We start from the raw sequence: 20,743 nt of genomic DNA on the forward strand, positions 1-20,743 counted from the left end.
TAAACAGAACAATTATTTGTGCCCGACATGCCCCCGTCCACCTATCATACAAATCACTTATTTAGACTTTGACCTGCCACAGATTCATCGTTCCATTTGCCAAATCACCTCTTCTCCAAATCATATAAGGGAGAGATGAATGCAACAGAGAGAGAGCTTGGGCTAATAGAGACTTCTAAATCACACAGATAGGACAGAATATGAAATATGCGTACAGTGGAAATAAAAGAGCGAAGGTGCACAGAGAACAGGCAGAGCGTTATGGTGTAGAGAGAGACATAAGGCACTTAAAGAGATGATAAACAACACAGGTCACAAATAAAGACAGTGAAGAGATATAGATGACACATGGGACTTGATTATAAATGGGTCTGTGGTTTCTGACCACTGTGTAAACTCCTGTTTGCTAAGTGGTCGGAATTACGATTTGGGTGGTATCAACCGCATCCAACAATTACCATATCCCATAAATATCTCACTGTTTGTTAGAAGTTGGCCGTTCAAACCTGCAAGAATTTAAAAGGGGAACAGAGTGCTCTATTTACCATAGCATGGTGCTTTTGGTGCTGTAAGAACCAAAATCAACATGTTATTCCCCAGGAACTCATAACAGATGCTACTTATCGCACCTAATAAAATACTCCAGGGTATTATTTGTTTGGTCATGGTTTCTGACAGACATGGACTGAGGCCCATAAAGACAGAGTGCAGTAATAGTTTTCGCACCCACACGCACACTCTTCCAAAGCTATAGTGGTTGCATCTAACATAATGCGGAAGCATGACACAAATCGTTTATTTGGACTCCGATAGGTTACTCAGAGGCTCATACAGTTCATTTCCATAAGGCTGCATAATAAGCGCTTCCACTGAGTTCGGGCAAGAGTGACCACTGTCTGGTGCCTCCAGCACTTACCTTCCCAACGGTATCCATGGCATTAACCAATTCTCTTCCATGGCTCTTTTTCAGATCTCTGACCAGGCAGTCCACCCGCACACTGACCACCCGTAAAGAACATTTCAGTAATAACTACAATAATAATCTTTATTGCTTAATTGGCAACCCCCTTGAGCGGGAGACTGACGTTTGTACAAGAGAACAAAGGTCAAACATCCAGTGCAGACACAATGAGGGTGGGACATGGCAACACATGTTGGTGGAGGAAGCACATTTTGCAACAGCAAGTAGGGTGGCGAAGAAAAGGAAAGACATTTAAGCAGGGAACAGAGGGATGACACGCCCAAAAACAGGAGAGGGTGGATGAGGTTTCACAGACTGGTGGTGCATAAGCATTTAGAAATGCAAACCTACTGTTCAGAATATGGTACTGTAGGGGCCATCTAAAAAGAGTTTTACACATACACCACTGTGCTAAGGGATTATAGAGGGCGGCCCCAAGTAAGAGGCCAAGTTGGTGTCTCGGTAGTAATTTTGACACTGAAATAACTTATCAAATGTCTGTTAACATAACATAATCACAGAGAATGGGTGAAGGACACATGGGTAAAGTTAATTTGATCTCGGAGTCCTGGCCATCAGACAGGTACCATATGTCACAAACTGTCATGGTGGTTGTGATGGCCGTGTAAGGTGGTGACTGCTACACTCAAGTCACGCCAAGTGAAGTGGTCTTATCAGTCAACGCCGGTACTCAACTTCCTCAGAAAAAAACACAAAACTAAAAGGAGAAGTACTCCTACTCAAAGGATCAAATCGTATACTATCATTCACCAGACCACAATCTGGCAACCATTCGGTTATGTGGGTTAACCACTGACTATGCAAATGATTCAATATTTGATTCACTGTTTGTAAATTCATCTTGTGAGCACGCATGTTGGTTACTCGCGAAAACTAGGAGTGGGCAAAGTTTTAATTTCACTGGCCTAATTTATTAATTAGAAGTTGCGTAAGTTGAGGAGGTTTTCCACCTGAAATGTTATACATGGAGAAACTTTCAGCTGAAGTTTTTGTATGAGAGAACTTTGAGCAAAAACGTAGATTTTACTACTATTCCCTCTTTCACAACGCATACATTTAAAACAAAAAAATTCACCAACTTATTGTTACTCTTGACTAAGTTCTTGGAGTTCAGAGTCTGGAAAGTTTATAAAAAAGAACTTTGGGAACTTTGAGGTGAACATCTTAATGGTGCTTCCCCTTTACCGGGAATAAGACCTGTTTGAAGTCAGTGTGTTGCCCTTCCTTTAAGGAATTGGTGAAGAGTGTTGTTAGTGGATGTACTACATACTGCTTCAACACACAATTATCTTATATTGCAGCTCTACACAATTTCCACTAAGTGGATAGGACGAGCACAATGGGGAAACATTTACAGCAGAAACATGGTATGGGAACTGTAGGCACTATCAATCGTGCAACGCATATTTTTTGGGCTGCTTTGATTCTGCTGCCATTCATGCAAAGGGATCTAGTGTTTGTTTTTTAAATTCACTGCTGAAGATTACACAATGAGGCCCAGAGTAATTATATCTGCATCACAAGAAACACAGAAAATCATTCATAACAGATGCAAACTGAATCTTCGCACAATTAATGAAAAAAAATAAAGAAAATACCTAAATGCTTCACGGGCGTTCTAAACACATTTAGCAACTTGGAAAAGTGCTTCTGAATCGTTAAATAAATGACTATCCTCTATCTGGAAGGGGCATCTGGTAGGTGTCCCTTTCAAATACTGAACCACAATGCTATGTGTTCATGTTTGGAGACTGAAACCCAGTCGCAAAACATTGAAAAGTTACAGACACCTCAAAGGATGTGGTAGACCTTTTGCAAAAATGAAGTGAGTCCCAAGGGGACACTCTATCCTTTAGTAAATGTTGAAAATAATTTTGTAGATCATTGATATCTCTTAAACAGGAAATTTGTAAATCTTTCTTTTTAATCCCAGCTCTGTTTCCTTTAGGGAAAACGGGCTATATGTTTCTTTAAAGTTTGTGTTCTTTAAAAGCAATCACAGACATCCCTGTAAGGATCACTAATTTCTCCGAGTCACAATGTACGACCTACGTCATTAACATTTATGAGGTAGGTCAGATTGTGACCCCCTCTGATTCCCTATTTTGTGAACTGACTTAATCGTATTTAGGTTGGATCAATCAATAATTTAGGGATCGCAAAAATTTGATGCACAAATTGTGACCACATTAGTTGTACAGGAGGCCCCAACTTCTTTATTAGAAATTATACCATGTCTTAAGCCCAAAAAATAACGTACACTTTATCTGGGAGACAAGTGGACAAATTAAGGAGGTGGGGGCACTCACTGCTCTGCTGTAACTGTACACCTTAGGTACATTTAGTAGTTTGGGGAAAATTAAGGATAATTCATGTGAAAGCAGTCAATCATTCTGCCTTGGGGAGACTCCCATGGACATTCTTCAATGCTCTAGGGTTAACTAGTACCAGGGAAAGGTTGTTAGACATTCAAAACAAAGCTACACATTGGTGTGCTAAATGGATCCTCACTAGCTATTGCTTTTATATAGTTCTATGTAGAAAATTGCCCATGCGAAATTGAGTCCCCCAATTCTATTGCAATGAGTGCTAGGCAATGTTTGTGATTTTAAAGGATAGCTTAAAAAAATAAATAGCGTCCTCACTTATTGCATCAGCCAGACCTGGACTTTCTCGAAAGTGAAGTTCTTCATGAGGAAATGATTCAACCCTAAATGGACAGTGGATGGTGGGAAATGCAGACGATAGCTCCGAACAAGCTGCAAAACCATGTGGGCATTGAAAGAAAAGCAGAAATGAACAAGAGATAGACGAAACAAACATATCTAGCAACAAAAGGACAGGTGTGGAGAAGGACTTTCAATGCATAACAGTGAGACGCTGTAACCGTACAAACAAGAGTCTCTCTCGATTCTCCTCCCGCTGATGTGCGTGGGGGTCAAAGTCGCAGGTCGAGATGGTGGCAAAACAATTTGAGGTTCTGTGACCTGAAGGAAGCGCATTGTGTTCACAAGTCTTAAGACTGAAGTGCTGAAGGAGCTGGACGGATATTTGCACACATTTTTTGCAAACATTCCAGACTTAATTGGTTGTTTATTCACAACAAATGTCCTAGCAGGTGGAGAGTGTCCGTTGGCTGCCTGGTGCATGTGGGTGCACAGATGCTGGATGGCCATCTCCTCTTCCAAGATGCAAAGTGCCAGGGAAAATCCCGTGGTGGCATCTTGCAATGCAGCAGGCTTGCACGGGCTTGTGCTTCTCTTGCCCTGAGGGCACGGTCCTGCTCTCTCCAGGACTCCTCTCCCATGTCCGCCGGGGGCCCAAGATGCTCGTGTTAAAAAGGAAGACAACTAAACTGCATAGGTACCCATCTACACACAACTAGCCGGTGGTTACTCACAGAAGATACAATGGCGAGTTACAAGCTGGTGGTTGCTAGCGAGGTGGACTATAATTTCTAACTAGGTAGCATCAAACTGTGAACAGTGATTCCAACCTCAGTCTGATAATGGAGCATGCTGAGTGTGGTCAAAGGGAGCTGATCATTTGTTACACAAACACTTTGCATAGGTGCCCACTGACTGTCGAGCCGTTGGGTCATGGAGTTTCTTCAGAAAGGTGGGGTGATGACAAGTCTTGTATTGGTGAATCAGACTTTAGGGGCAAAAAGGCAAAAAAGTGCAAATCCAAAGCTGTTCACACCATACAATGAAACAGAATCTGGTATATCTTATGATTTAAGTTGGCGGGCAAACTATGTTGAGGCTGTGAACTTGGGTGCTGTGAGGTGGGGCTGATAAAGGACACAATTTGGTTTTTCACAGGCTATGGTCTCTTTATTAACTCCTGCAGGTCATTAGATTTGACAGCTAAGAGGCACTCCTATGGTGCAGCAGGAAAGACATGTTGAAATTATTATTATTTTTTAATTCTATAAATGTAAAAACATGACTCTACATGGCAATATTTCCACGGGGTGCGATGTGGGTGACACAGATGTTAATTTAGGGTGGTCAGGGGTAACAGCTGCTATCCCTCACTTTTCCTTTGGTACCTCTAGCACTTCCTTTGCTATCCCTGGTCTTGAGGGTCGTGAAGACAGTTTCAGGATCAGAAAGAAAGAACCTTCTTTAGTTTCCATTCTGTCCATTGTTTGCCCTTCATTAAGCCCCCAACCAGGAGGCTGTTATGGGTTAGAAGGGGAGGGAGGTCAAGTGGAGAACTCTGATGTCATTAGGGGTGAAAGGGTGTTTGATGTCACTTCCACTTCTGCTGGCATTTTAGTGACTTGATGTCTATGAAGAAGAACACCCCCCCCCCCCCCCAAAAGTGAGGGTGATGGGCCATGTAGACCATTCCCGTTCACCTCCAGGCATAACGGGAGGTCAAAGGCACTGATCCTTAATGCCAGGAGTCACATGCGGTGGCCATAGGAATGCCTCATAAATGTTTCTACTGCAATAGCCGAAAGTCTTAAACTGCCGGCCGCTTTCTGCGTGCCTAGTTATGCTAAGAAATTGGTGAATTTCAATGTTCTTCTCTTGGCTTCAGTACCTGACCAGTGTCTAATGGAACATACAAAAGGTGATGGGAGGAATGCTTGCAAATAGTGTAAACCACTGGCATTCACTTAGGGTAGCTATACTTTGCACAGTGATTTAAACCAAATATACTACATCATACATGCCTGGTAGGAGAGGTGGTTGGGAGATGCTTGGTGTGTTTTGTATGGCTTTTCGTGCGTTAGCTTATTTCATTTAGCTTTTTACCAAACGTGAATTCCCTCAAAACAATCCAACATATGGTAAAAATATATATTTTCTAACAAACCTTTTTGTTTGTTGCAACTAGGCTCCATATAATCTCTGTTGCTGTGTGTTCCTACAGCAAACATCCATTTGTTAATTGAGGAGAAAGAGGATGTGCTGGAATGGATGATTTTCTATACCCTCAATGCTTTCTACAAGTTGGTAGCAGCGACAATGTAAATCCAAGGCCTGGACCACCTAATGCCTTTGGATCTAGCCCTCTCCAGGACTTCTGACTGGAGTAATTGAGCACTGCAGTACAGGCACGTCAGTATGAAAATGTAACATGGAATGCATGTGGGATGGGCAAATTTAGGACACTGATTTTGGGCGGGTAATAGCAGAAGAGGGACACATGCACATTAACAAAAGATTCATCCCAGGATGCATCTGTGCTGTGCAAGAGAAGACCATTCCTCTGTATTCGAGTTTATATAAGGTGGATTAAGAATAAGCTTTAAAGGCCAGGAAAATTGCCATCCCAAAGTGAAAACGATCCCTTCAAATTCAGGCAGACCCCGTCTCCATGCCTGGGTTTGGAGAATGATATCTACAGGGCTATGATAGAGAGCGCTCCTAGTTTCCTAATCTTGGGCTACCAATGTAGAGTGAGGACCTGGGGAGGGTTAGCCACTGGTCCAGTAGGAAGACATCTGTGACATATTTCAATGGCATTAGGAAGAGGAGGAACCCAGAAAATGGCCACAACACTGGTACAAGGATCAATGGGAGAGGTTTAAGCATCTGGAAGGATGGAAGGGGCCCACCATGTCCATATTACTGTAGATGTCCACGTACCAAAGGGCCTGGGGATGGGGGTCCTCAGCTCTGTCCCATCTCGCCGAATTGCTGGTTGTCCAGTGGCCCATAGACAGACAAGGGGTACTATACTGGCATCCTTTATTGCCTTCACTGACATCAGCATCTCAGTCTGATGGACAAAAAAATATAATTTCTGCAAAATAATAGAAATCACTATTCCCTGAATTCACTCTGGAGGTGATGAGAACCACCTCTGTCATGTTCGCCCTCTTCTAGTAATAAATCCCACCTCCAACAACACAGTTAAAACCCAACTGTGGACAGAAGGTGGAGGGACCACCGCCTGCGTCCACCACCAAGCTGCAATCATAGCACACTTCTTCCTTGGGGCATCACAAGTCAGCTAGCGATGGACGGCAGAAGCACTTGCTAACAATGGAGCACCTAACTGAAGTTCGAAAATACTCCTCCATCCAAGTCAAAAATCAGCTTTGCGTCAGAGAAGGTGTATTCCACGGGGACGTGTATAGGATGATGAATAATGATAACAACTCATGTTTAATCCATTGAGAAAATTGTTGCGAGAAATGGAGGTGAAAGAAAAATCGGGCTTCCAGTTAAACTATAAAGCTGAGCCAGACAAACATGTCTGGCAAACCAAGGTTCAGCCGCAGAAATGGACCAGTGCAACGTCCAGTGGAATTCTGTAACGCTGGCCCAGACCATGGTGGGGAGGGGTCCTCGCGGCCTCTCCTCCAGGGATGTGGGGCGGGGTTTCTGTCACCAGGCTCCAGCTGGAGGGGCTTGTCAGTACGGAGAGAAGAGGATGGGTCCATGAGCAGTTCGGATGGGTCCTGGTGCCGACCGCAGCAGAGGGTGCGTCAGATGGTGCGGAGCCTGCAGGAGTGAAGGTGTGGGTGCTGGGCGCATTGCCAATGGAGAGTTGGCCGCAGCTGCCATGGCTGCTGCAAATGCCAAGGGGTTTGGTAAGAGGCCAGCTGCCAGGTTCTTGGGCAGATCCTTCTGGAAGACCATGCTTGTCTGAAACAGAAAGACACACATTAGGAACCGGATTTCTTATTCAAGAAATAGTATAGGTCACAAACAATACAATATGGCAGTGTTCCTAGAGCTTTCATTGTCATGTCACTATTTTACGTTATAAACGTAGGTTTGGCAGTGTTGTGACACTGCTGTTCTCTTTTGTTGGCATTACTAAGTTGGGTACAATTTACTTATGATGGCTCATGTAAAACCAGTTGATCCAAATACAGCCTTTTAGAGACATGGCCAGTGAGCTTAATAAAACTTAAAATAGTTTTCATCACACACTTTACGTGTAACCTTAAAACACCACAAACAGCCAAACACCCATAGAAATCCAAACCTCTGCTTAACAACACTTGGAAGTGATAATACATCTAGATTGGCCAGCCCTAAGTTCCATGCTGCTTTACCTCGCAGTTCTGTGTTTCCTTCATACATTTGCCTTTTGTTTCTAGTCACCGGTATCCAACTCATCCCTCAGTTTCACTTGTGCTTTAGTATCAAAGCTAAAGTGCACAGTCGAAGCGGATATTGAAAACCTACCCTTGGGTAGGGGTTTCCAGCTTACCTTGTGTTCACATCGTGTTAGCAGCTTCACCGCATGGTACGTGAAGAGTGACAATTTCACATGGTGGCACCATGTGTGTCAGCAGGTCTGACTCTATGGCCGCAAAGGGGTAATAAACCTCTTTGTAAAGGTGTGTGTAAGACAGCCTTATTGTCCATGATGGTGCTAGGACGACAACATAGCCCTTGACATGCTTTTCTTTGTTTATCACTGAGGGATTTCCACAGCAGCAGCAGCAGCAGCGGGGAAGGGTTCAGTGAGCAAACTTAATGGTTTTGTCATAATTCTAGATATTCGGGTGCCAAAATGTGTTTTTGAGTTTTTGTCTGATGTGGCTGGTATGGCATCTTTCTCAAAGTCCAAAACAGTGATGTCTTCGAGCCCACCAATGTTTCAATGGTTTTCACATTGTTAATATTGGTTATAGCGCGGCACCTCTTTGAAGACCAAAAATATCTAAGTAGTACTTGCATGCTAGACGCCCACTTCTAGGCTACCCCCCAACCTATTATTTTATCACGTCAAATGCTTTCTGGATTTAGAACTTTTTTTCTTTGTCTGCACTGTTTTCGAATATATTATTTTAGTTGTTTGCAACGAAACAAAAGATAACTGCATTATTTGCTTAGTATCATGAGATTGTACATCTCTCCGTTTGGACCCTCATCGTCTGGAGTAGGTGATTTTGCTTTCCTTTTTGCGATTTCCCCATTCTTAAAGAGATGCAGCTGCAGGTTCGGTTGTTTTCCTTCTATGAAGAGAGGCCCATTAAACCCAGTATGCCAAACAGCCATTTCTGCAAAAAACAAATAACTGTTGCAAAGATTCCATACAATATTGATCAGGGCAATCTGTAGAGGGCTGTCCATAGTCTGGACAGAAGAATGAAAAAGATGCGGGCTGATGAGACCAAACAGATTTGATGTCCCGCGTCTAGCCACATCAGGCCACTTTATAAAATGGATACTTTCTGGAGAAGGATTAAAACAAGCTGACTGCGGGCTCATGTCTACACCCTACATCCTCTGAAAAAGAAAAACAATATTTTCCGCATTTGCAAAGTTTAGCAGCTTGTATACAAGCCAATGACTTATGTAGGTGACCCTCAAGCGTGCTAGTATTATGCAATAAAGAATATAGAAGAGGAATTTAATTCCTGTATTTATCTGGAAAACTGTAATCAACGCACTTTCTAAGGAAAACTGTAACTAATACTCTTGGCAAGGGTTTCAGACTCAAAGACAGGCCGCCTGTGTAAGAATGTTAAGCTTGTATGTATCTCAACACTGCCCCCTGTGGTCAAATGGGTGTTCTTCAAAAAGACATCTCAACAACCAGGCATTTTAACAAGCAAAGGCAATAGGTCTCGCCTACGCAAGAGCTACTGGCTTTGCCAATATGTTTTACCCATGTTATACTCAAGCATGGCTGCTGTTCGTTATAACTAAAAGTTAGTGGCGTAAAGGAGAGTGGGTGGAGTGGACTGTTGTAAAGTGGAGTAGAGTGGAGTGCTAGGGAGTGTTGTTGAGTGGTGTAGAGTTGAGATGCCTGAAGTGGAGTATGATGTAGAGGCGTGGAGTGGTGTAGAGGGTTGTGTAGTGGAGTGTCATGGGAGGAGAAGAGAACTGTAGAGTGGAAGGGCATAGAGTGGAATAGAATACAGTGGAGTGGAGTGGCAGAGTGTCGTGAAGTGGTGTTGAGAGGAGTAGAATGGAGGGTGTTGCGTAGAGTGTAGTAGAGTGCTGTAGAGTAGCGTGGCATAGAGCACAGTACATTGCTGTACAGTGGAGTGGCATAGAGTGGAGTAGTGTAGGAGAGTGGAAGGGCATAGAGTGGAGTAGAGTGTTGTAGGAGTCAAGTGGCGTTGAGTGGAGTAATGGAATGGAGAGATATAGAGGGAGTTGCAAGGAACGTCGAAGAGTGGAGTAGTGTTGCAGAGTGGCATACGGTGGAGCAGAGTGTAATAGAATGTCAGAGTGAAATAGAGTTTGATTGATTAGAGAGTCAGTGTGGAGTATCAGAGTGGAGTGTCATAGAGTGGAATAGATTGAAGCGGCGTAAAGTACAGTGTTGCAGAGTAGATTGGCATAGAATGCAGTGGCGTAGAGTGCATTAGTTTTGAGTAAAGTGGTGTAGAGAGCCATTGGAATAGAGTGCACTGGCGTAGAGTGGTGTGGTGCATGGTAGAGTGCAGAGGAGTAGAGTGGCGTAGACTAGAGAGGTGTAGTGACGTAGAGAGCAGTGGTGTAGAATAGATTACAGTGGAGTGATGCAGAGTGAAATGGTGAAGAGTTGCATAGAGTTGAGTGGTGTGGAATGCAGTGACAGAGCGCAATGGTGTAGAGCAACGTAGCATTCAGTAGCATAGATTGCAAAAACAAGAAAAGAAATATGGAATGGCAAGAAAACGTTCAAGGTTCCTCCCCTCCTCCCCCCCAAAAAAGAGGTATCAAAATGGTACTGGATTATGGTGCAAGGCGTTGATGCAGCCTTCACTTTGCCAGGCGAGACTTGGAGGAGGGACCTGCTGATGCCGGAGTTTACACACTTATGGCAAGTATCTATGTCTATTTACCCCTTTGGGTCTCAGTAAAAGTCTGCATCACTCAGAAAGAGCTATTTATTTACAGTACACAGAAAATATTGGATCCCGAAGAAGTTATCAAGTCCAAGAGGTCAAGAGGACGAAGTTCTGCCCCAAGTGTGGTTTGGAGAAGGTGGATGACGTTCATATCTTCTGGCAGTGTCCCACTATCCAACTCTTCTGGCAAGAAGTGGGTAAGGCTATGTTAGACATAATGGGTAGAGAAATCAAGGTAAACCTTACACTAGTGATCTTTGCAAACCTAGCTATGTGATGGATCCTCGAAAAAATAAGAGGAAAAAGTCAGTGCTTCTATTTTCACAAATTTTGCTTGCACGGAGGAACATATGCAAGAAATGAGTGCCACCGGCACCTTCGGTTTTTATGGATTGGGTTACGTCGGCTAAACAAGTCAGCAGGCTGGATTGCTATTGTCACTTTGGTAAAATAGTAGAAATGTGGGAGCCCATGGTGAACTGGTGTAAGGGATTGTCTAGCTAATTAGAAGTACTCATATTGGTAGCGACTCTGATGTCCAATGCAGTGGCGGCTGGTGATTGCAGAAAGTGGTTGGGCTTAAGTTTGTGCATGGAATTAAACCATGTAAACCACAAGTCATAATAGCGGACACTTCGCACGACCCTGCACAGCAGACTACAAAACAAACGAGCCTGTGACTGAACCATTAAAAAATATGAGCGGGTGTGCCGCAAAATAGGGGGCTTCATTTGCAAGACCCTGCGCCACCTTTTGCGACGCTCAGGTGGCACGGTGTCCTGCTCCATATTTACAATGCAGTGCAAAGCTATTTTGCATGGATTAAAGCGGCCATGTAAATATCGATCCCTCTGAAGCAGTTTTCTGTGTTAAAGGGGTGTGTAATGGGTTTTGCTGTGGGCGTTCCCAGCAACACCCATGGCTTTTTGACAAGGAATCGTAAATCTTAGGCTGTGCCAAAAATGTTACACCTCTCCAGGGGAGGCGTAAGGGTGGAGCAACAAGGAGAAATACTTTTATTCCACCTTGTTTTTTGCTCTTTCTATGTGTGCTGTATTCTACAAGACAATGGCACAGAGCGGTGCCGCAAGCAATTTTGCTGCGTTGAACTGCATCATTGTTTAAGTGCAGGTGTGCGCCGTATTTACAAGAATACAGCACATTCCTGTACTCATTCCTGGGCTGGCGTACTAACAGCAGCAGCATGTCAACGCAGACACCCTTGCACCATGGTGCGAGGTTGCCTATGTTGCAGGGATGCAATCATTAATGGCGTGCTATTAATGTGAGCTGCATTCTGCAGCAGACAAAGAAGCAAACCCCCATTAAATATTGTTTTTGCGCAGGAGGTGTCCCTTCCTACACAACAACAATCATCCCTGCAATGTAGGCACCCTTGCATCATGGTGCAAGGCTGTCTGCATTGGCGCATGGCTGCGTTTTTTTCCGCCTGCATAGGGGTGAGGGCACGAATATGGCGTATTCTTGTAAACATGACGCATTCCTACACTTAGACAATGACGCAGCTCAGCATAGCAAAATGGCTTGGGCACCAGGCTTCGCCATTGTCTTACAAATTTTCTGCAATTACCAATTTTCATTTGTGAATTAGGCCAGCAAGTCCAGGACTTTCTACTTTGCACTTTGTGACTTGCAGTCTATACTATCCCCTTATAAAACAGGATTACAAGTGGGAGAATTCAAACACTATAAAAACATGAACTGGATGAGCTCCCACACATGAGCCTGGGAAACATGAGTTCTGTACAATTTCAGGCTTATCAGCACACACATGCAAGCAGGACACAATGTAGGCATTTTATGAAATATTGCATATTGGGATTTGTAGTCTATACATTCTTCTTCTTGCCCTCATGATAATGATTTTTTTTTTTAAAGGAATCCTCAGGGTTGGAAACGGTGTACCAAGTAAGTAAGTAAATATTTGCAAAGGGCTTGAATGCGGAGACGTGTTGGCGCTAAGGGAGTGTAAGGTGAGCTGCTCAGTTCAGTCGTAAAACTTAATTGGGGGGAAACAGCCAGGTTTTAATCATTTTCCTGAAACGCAGCCTATTTGGCTGCAGCCTAATAGTGGCCGGCAGCTTATTCCACAGTTTAGCAGGTCAGTGGGATAGACTCCTGCCTCCCCATCTTGCCCTGCAAATTTTGGGAATCTGAACCAGACCAGTGTTAGTTGATCTAAGATTCAGTGTGGGCGAGTACCAGAGAAACAGTTTCTGCATATCCAGGCCGCCCCTTCCATACAGTGCCTTGTGAACCAGACAGAGTGCCTTGAATTCCACCCGTTGTTGTGTTGGAAGCCAATGAAGTAGCCTAATACTAGCGGTGGTGGGATGACCTTTAGGAATGTTAAGTAGTAATCGCACAGCGGCATTCTGTAGGGATTGTAGTTTGGCCATCTGCGCCTTGTCAATGCCCAATAATAGTGCATTGCAATAGTCTAATGGGGAGAGGATCTGAGCTACTACGACTGTTTTCCTAAGTTCCAGTGGAATAAAAGGCATGATCCTACGTAGAGGCTTTAGTAAGAAAACGCAGGAGGACGTCAGGCGATTAATCTGACCTGCAAAGTTTAACTGATTGTCGAAAATTACTCCCAGGTTCCTTGCCTTAGTTGTCGGAGACGAACAATCGCCTGCCTTGGTTGGCCACCATGCTTGGTTCCACAGGGTTAAGCCCTTACCGAACTCCATAACGTCAGTTTTATCAGTGTTGAGTTTGAGAAAATGTTGGTTCATTCAGCTCATGATGTTAGTCAGGCAGTTATGAAAACTGAACGCTGTGACCCCCGGTTTTTGTGATACAGATATGACTGAGTATCATCAGCATATGAGACCAGAGTGAAACCATGCTCGCTGATAAGTCTGGTCAGCAGGGTGACATAGATATTAAATAGGGTCGGTAATAAGGCCGAGCCCTGTGGCACCCCGCATGGAAGATGGAAAATGTCTGATTTGAGATTATCCCAGTGTATCCTCTGCTCTCTAGATGCTAGAAAGGAGGAGAGAAGGGTCAGAGCTGTCCCTTTAATCCCTATGGCCTCCAGCCGCCGCACTAACACCGCATGATTCAAGGTGTCAAAGGCTGCTGACAGGTCAAGTAGGATAAGGATGGCTCTGCGCTCCCCCCCCCCCCCCCACCCCCTTCCCATCCAGCTGCCTGCGAATCTCCTCTGTGGCCATAATCAGGGCAGACTCAGTGGAAAGACTTGGTCTAAAACCATGTTGACTGGGATCTAAGAGATTATTGGAGTCAAGATGTTGGATTAGCTCACTGTTTAGTGATTTTGCTGGAATTTTAGCCGCTACTGGCAGGCATGATAGAACAGGGTGCAGGGTAGAACAGAGTAGCGTAGAGTGCAGTTACAGAGTACAGTGGCATAAAATGCAGTGACGTAAAGTGTTGCAGAGTAGAGTAGATTGGCACAGAGTGTATTGGTTTGAATAAAGTGGTGTAGAGTGCATTGGCATAGACTGCAGTGATGCAGAGTAGAGTGCAGTGGCGCAGAGTGGAGTAGCGCAGAGTAGACCGTTTTATAGTAGAGTGGAGTTGTACACGGTAGAGTACACTGCTGTAGAGTGGGGTAGAGTAGATTACAGTGGGCTGGATTGGATTGACATACAATGCTCTGGATTAGAATGGAGTGGTGTGGAGTAGAGTGTACTGGCGTACAGTGCAGTGTTGCAGAGTAGAGTGGCGCAGAGTGCAGTGACAAAGTGGAGTGGTGCATAGTAGAGTAGTGTGGGGTACAGTGCATTGGCATAGAGTAGAGTGGTGTAGAGTAGAGATGCTTAAAGTGAATTGGCATAGAGTGAAGTGGTGCTGAGTACAGTACAGTGATGTGGTGTGGAGTGGCTTAGTGGTGCAGAGTAGATTAAAGTGGTGTGGAGTGGTGCACACTAGAGTGGAGTGGGGTAAGGTGAAGTATGGATGGAGTAGTAGCAAACTGCCATTACAGGCAACACATCTTTAATTGAAAGAAATTACCGTTATATTTACACAGACATACTGATAAAAATGTATATCTCACAAACGATAATGTGTGGAAATGTCATCAAATAGTATATTGATTAGTTTTGATCGTAAGAAAATATTTGTTTCCACAATTCAGAATTACCAAAAATGTGCTTCATTTGTGCTTTTTTAATTCTGACGGAATCTGAAATATCTGCACAGTTCATTTACAGACACTAACTTTTTGTTGTGTGCTAGAAAAAAAAGATAGTACAGCCTTCCTCAAGCACACCAGAGTACCCATCATGATTGTCACATAAATCCTACCACTTTAAATCAGAGAAAAAAACACTAAACACAAAGCTCCATGGAAGACAGAGCCTTTGAATGGACAGCAAATAAGACAAGATAAAAACAAGATTTAAAGGCCTGTTTACAGAAAGCCAGTACTGGTAGAAAATACAGTAAATAGGGTTTGGGCACTGGAAGGGACTAACTCAAGTTGGACAGTCTAAAACAAATAGAGCCCGGAAATAGAAAGCAAGCAAAGGGGAATTACAAAGCCAATGGGTAGAATGCAATCCCAGGGAAACTTTCCGAACATCCCCTAGGTGTCATTAACAAACCAGAAAGCTGTGCTGTCTGGTAGGCTTTGACCTAAAAAGGAGGTGGCACCAATACACTTCATCTTGTTACTTATTTTTAGACAACCAGTTGGTACCAAGACCCTGCAAGTACTTCAAAACCACCTCGGAAGACAAAATTCTTAGTTCTCTTCCCCAGATCTGGAACTACTACTCGTACCAACCACAGAAACAACTCAAAGAACCTTAATTCCGGCCATTAAAAAACTTTTGTTACAGCTGATGTTTCTAGCTGTTCTCAGTTTCTTCTCCTGTTTTGATTACTTCATAGTTTATGCTCAGCTTATGTTGCAATGAAGTCTCCATGAAGGCAATCTGATGTGGTTAAATTACACAATTGAATAATTTATTCAATTTCCATAGAGGGAAAAAAGCTTATTTTCGGTTTACATGAAAAAGCACTTTCAACTCAGGCATTCCATCCATGCAAAGTATTTTGGTTGCTCTAGTCATCAAGCCAAATAAGGCAGAAAACCTTTTCGGAGCACAGAATCATCTCGAAAAGAGGAATATGTTCTATCGTCTTCTATGCATTTCATTTGTATTCATTTATAATTGGCACACTATGGCCCAGAGGCATCACGGAATTAGGGTCAACATAACCACATAAAAACACAATACCACCAATACAGGGAGGCCTTATACACTGAACGGATGAGCAAAACAATGCCTCTTTCAACCTTTTTCCGAAAAAGGGTGGCAGGGCATTCTAAACCTTCAGGCCCATAACTCTCAAAGCTTTCCCACTAAAGTGACTTAGATTTCTATCCCAGTCCACGAGTATGGTTCGTGATTACAAAATCTCTTGTTACCCACTGGGACATGCTGATGCTGTGATACATTATATCGCCTACATGTTAAGTAAATGCAACTACCATGTGAAAAAATTACCTGCTAAATCTCCATCCACGCACCAAACAATCTTACGTGTCTGTTTCCTGAAAACTCTCCATTTTGAGAGAATTAAAAAAAAAATGTCATGTTTAGGCCACTGGTGCAAGGTTACGCGCCAAAACTATGTTTTGTTTAAAAATTGGTTTTGGGACAGTTCAATCAAGTGGTACGGTTGTCAGAGATAGCTTTTGTAGGCAAGGGCATTATATCTTCAAGTATTCCTCGAAGCGGATTGTTCTAGGAGACAGGTTTTGTGCTTAAAAAGGGGTGAGTTATGAAGAACTTGTAGCAAGTGTGAGGATTTTGGAAACGCCCCATCGTTTGCATTTGTTTTTCTAGGTGCAGATCCACAGGAGAGAAATGACCTCTTCATTGTCAGAAAGGGTGCAATGCTTGTGTACCTATGGGCTAAAAAGATTGACCAGAAGAAACATTCCCAGTGTAATCATGTTCTGAATATCTGGTGCTTCTGCCTCCACTGAGAAAAGAAAATAGCTCAAAATATATTTGCTGGGAAAGAAAGCTGAAAGCATGTACTTGTTGCTGCCATTGCTTTCCCAAGAACCATTTTTGGTGGCCAAAGAACAAATTCCTTAAAAAAGGAAAATAAAATGAACTTGAATAACCAGAACAACTAAATAAAGTAAAAATGATTATGAACATTTTCATTTTGAGCAGTACGGAACGAAATCTAATAACATTGGAAAGGATTTAAAAAGTGTTGGCCGTGGTGGTTCTAAAGGTTAAGGTTAGCCTTGGGGCTGTATACATTGTCAAGTTAAAGGTAGTGGCTCGGTATGGTGAAGAAGGATTAGTGAGGTGTAGGGTAGCTGCTAGGGCTACGTTTAAATGTTATGGTTACAGTTAGAACTGCACACCAGATGTTCTGTACTAGCTAATGGTCCTTTAAGAGTTAGGCTAAAGTAGTAGCTGTTTTTTAATGTGGTTATGAACGTTGGTTCTGTTTGATTTTGAACAGGGCTTTATTGTGCTTTGGTTCGTTGTCCATGAAAGTTGGATTATGGATAAGATTTTGTTGTGTTCTTATTACTATATCATTGTACACAGGGGAAGGATTACAGAAATTATTATAGCGTGTTTTTTTATCCTGCTTGGTTGTGAATTGGGTTGGAATATAAATTGGATTATGTTGTGCCTTTGGTTTTGTTTGGTTGTTCATATGGGTAGGATTACGGATAGAGTTATACTGTGACTTTGGTTGGTACAGGTTGAGCATGGGTTATGATTAACGACAGAGCTATATTCTGTCTTTGAATGGGTTGGGGTATAACCTAACCTAACCTGGTATTTGTAAAACGTGAACTAATCACCCCTAAGGGTCTCAAGGCACTGGGGGCCGTCGGGGAGATTAAGCGAGCTATTGCCCAGAGTCACATGGTGCTGGGCTGAACTGCTGCCGGCGATCGAACCATGAGCTCCGTACTCTGGAGTCAGCAGCCCTGGCCGCTGCGCCACACCTCTTCCTCCGCTGTGCCAGTAGCACTAAGGATACATTTATCTTGCACCAGTGATTTTGTTTGGTTGTGAAAGTGGGCCTTTGGTTCTGTTTGGGTGTGAATGTGGGTAGGATTACGGATAGAGTTGTATTGGGACTTTGGTTGGCACTGTTGAGCATGGGTTATGATTAACGACAGAGCTATGTTATGTCTTTGTTTGGGGTATAAATGGGAGTAGCATTAAGGATAAGTGTATCTTGAACCTGTGATGTTGTTTGGTTGTGAAAGGGGGCAGAATTAAGGATAGGGTTATGCTGTGCCTTTTGTTGGGCTGTGTATGAAAACGATTAACAATAGGGTTAGGGTGTTCTCTGGTTGGATTGGGTACGAATAAGGAGAGGTTTATTTTTGGGCTGGGAACTGAGCTTTAGGAAAACGCTAGGGCTATGGAGATGCTAACATAAAGAGGTTCAGAGCTATATGTGGGATTCAATACAATAATGTATTCATAATTTTTAACGGCCTGTAGAAGATATGCTTAATTGTTACATATCATTCTTCACTTTTGTGTTTTTCATTATCACATAGACCACGTGGGAATGCTGTGCTTTTATTAACATCAACGGCAAGAGAGATCATAGAATGGTGTATACCTTACGGGGTGAGGAGTGTATTCAAAATATGTTCTTCCGTGTAAAATGTTCTGAATGTCTCAGCCGAAGTTCATTCAACTGATTTTGAGAATATGTAAAATTTATAATGGAGAACGTCATCCAGAACAAGTATGATCTTTGCTGATCATACTCTAAAAACCAAGATATTGTCAATTATTTCACTTATTTTCGCGGTGTTGAACAAGCTACAGCATTACATGATGCAAGTGCTCCACACTGATGAAGAACCATGCTCTGTCAGATAATGCAGCCTGCCAGAATGGAAAGCCAGGGTGTTTGTCACTGCACATTATCGAATGTGTGCCCAAATGTTAGACGCGGAGTTGGAGTGTAAGGAAAGTTTTACTTACCTGCAGCCAATGTTTGCATCCACTGTTGGGCTTAGAATTCTTCAAGCTGACCTTCTCAAAGTAACCACACATCACTTGTGCCAACAGAGGTGAACTTCTGGTGGTATATGTCTGTTGAGACCAACGTTCAGAATAAACCCCACCTTCCCGGGAACCACCTTTGTGCTCTAAAAAACATACCTGATATTGTAGAGCAACCTCTGCACTTACTAGAGGGAAGGTTGTGTTGTACTGTATTGTACTTACATTTATATAGTGCTTCGTAGCCTAGATGAGGGACCAAAGTGGGTAGCCGGCTACTACAATGGTGTCCAATGGATGGAAGAATAAATGGCTGTCTTGGGACTGACAGGGTTAGTGTATGATATTAAGCATGACTGGTGTCGTCGGGGTGTTATCACGTTTATATGTTTGCACTTGTGTGTGAATTTGAAGCAAAAAGGAGAGGGGTAGGATGCTTATGCAATAAAGGTTGGCTTAGGCATGAATAAGGAGCCATCTCAAAAAGTTAATTTACTTGAGTAAATCTGCAGTGTAAATTTACAGGAGTAAATCTGCATGTGTAAATGTAATTTTACATTCTGGAGTCAATTTATAAGTCTTAGATCTTCACCATTTCCTAGTGTAATTGTGCTCCAATGTGGAGACTTACATGAATCCACCCCCTGAAAACATGGATGGAGCTAAATTTCTTCAAGAGTAAAGTTGCTACGCATAGCTTTTCACATGTAGGTGGAGATCTCTGTCCCCATTTTTGTCAGTGGGAGTGCATTGCAGTACCTGTGAGCGGCTTTGTGATGTACCAAACTGACTCCAAGGCAGAGCTGGGCTCGAATACATTAACTACTGCTTTGTCTTTTTTAGGGCAGTAGTAACTGTAGAAGTGTAGCTTGTGAACAGCAATGGTCTTACACTTTTTTGGGTGGGTGGGTGGTTGTTTCAGCATACCTCTACATAAATTCTTCCATACCCCTCCCTAAAACTTCACACTTCCAAGTAGATAATATCCATTTACTCACCATTTTCCCAGTGCATCCAACATTTACTAATAAGTAGTAAACTTACATGTGCAGAGATTACCTCACAGAAAATATAGGAGCGGTGGAGAAGTCCACCCGTAGATTTGTGAAGTGCATTTTGTAGTAAGAAGCACTACTGTAGTACTATTTTACGCAGCACAAAATACAGTTTGAAAATCCAGCACAAATTGTGCGAGTACATTGTGGCCTATGTGAGTGGTGTTTTGGTGTCTTGCATGAATGGCAGACACTGCTCTGACCATGCGCCTGCAAGTGTGTATATGCATGGGTGTTACAGAAAGTGAATGAAGGGCTGTTCTAATGTAAGCAGATACCAAATAGCTGAAGCGAGGACTGTGCTATACAATTTATGGACACTTACTCTAGTGCCTCGGTAGGTCCCTAGGGTCGAGGATGCTCCCTTTCACTGAACACTTTAAATTAAGCGTAGTATCCCCTGGTGCATACCTAACAATGGTAAATTGAGGAATCCATAGTAATGGCCATTATGCATTCAGCCATGATGTATGCTCCTTGTATTCTCCTAGGAATGGCACTGAATCGCCCATAGGAACAGACATTATACGCCCAGCCATCATATATGGTCTGCTTGGGGCTTTGTGGATGGAATTGAGGAGCATTTATTGTAGGCCTGACACAGTAAAGGCCTTGAAGAGTTCACCCAAATGTGGCACAGATCGACTCATAGTAATGGGCGTTGCATGTATGAACGTGGTACTTACATAGCACGGACCTAGCCTGAAAGACAGTGAACCCCTGTACAGGGTCCAGGGCAAAGACACATTCAGCATGTCAATGGAGTGGTAGCAGGGCTCTGAGAGGAAACGGACAGGTACTGGATCATGATGAAGTGTTCTTTTTCAAAGGCTATGTCTTCAGCTTTTTCCTAAATTGGAGCACAGTTGGAGCAGTCGTGATGGATACAGCGATGTTGGTCTACATTCCTGGTGCGTGTATCGAG

General features: G+C 43.2%; 1 protein-coding gene across 9 annotated transcripts in view; it reads right to left on the reverse strand.

Annotated features, from left to right (window-relative positions):
* Positions 1-1,027: 1,027 nt before the first annotated feature.
* Positions 1,028-20,743, reverse strand: part of ZNF385A (zinc finger protein 385A) — an 850,943-nt gene continuing 831,227 nt past the window's right edge. For all 9 annotated transcript variants that reach the window (XM_085654753.1, XM_085654752.1, XM_085654755.1 and 6 more), the window contains one exon: positions 1,028-7,593. In XM_085654753.1, coding sequence (XP_085510879.1) covers positions 7,360-7,593 — 234 coding nt within the window. In that variant the 3' untranslated portion in view covers positions 1,028-7,359. The remainder of the gene's footprint in view (positions 7,594-20,743) is intronic.

This window comes from Triturus cristatus, chromosome 4_1 (genome assembly GCF_964204655.1).
Source record: "Triturus cristatus chromosome 4_1, aTriCri1.1, whole genome shotgun sequence".
In the NCBI taxonomy this organism is placed as follows: Eukaryota; Metazoa; Chordata; class Amphibia; order Caudata; family Salamandridae; genus Triturus; species Triturus cristatus.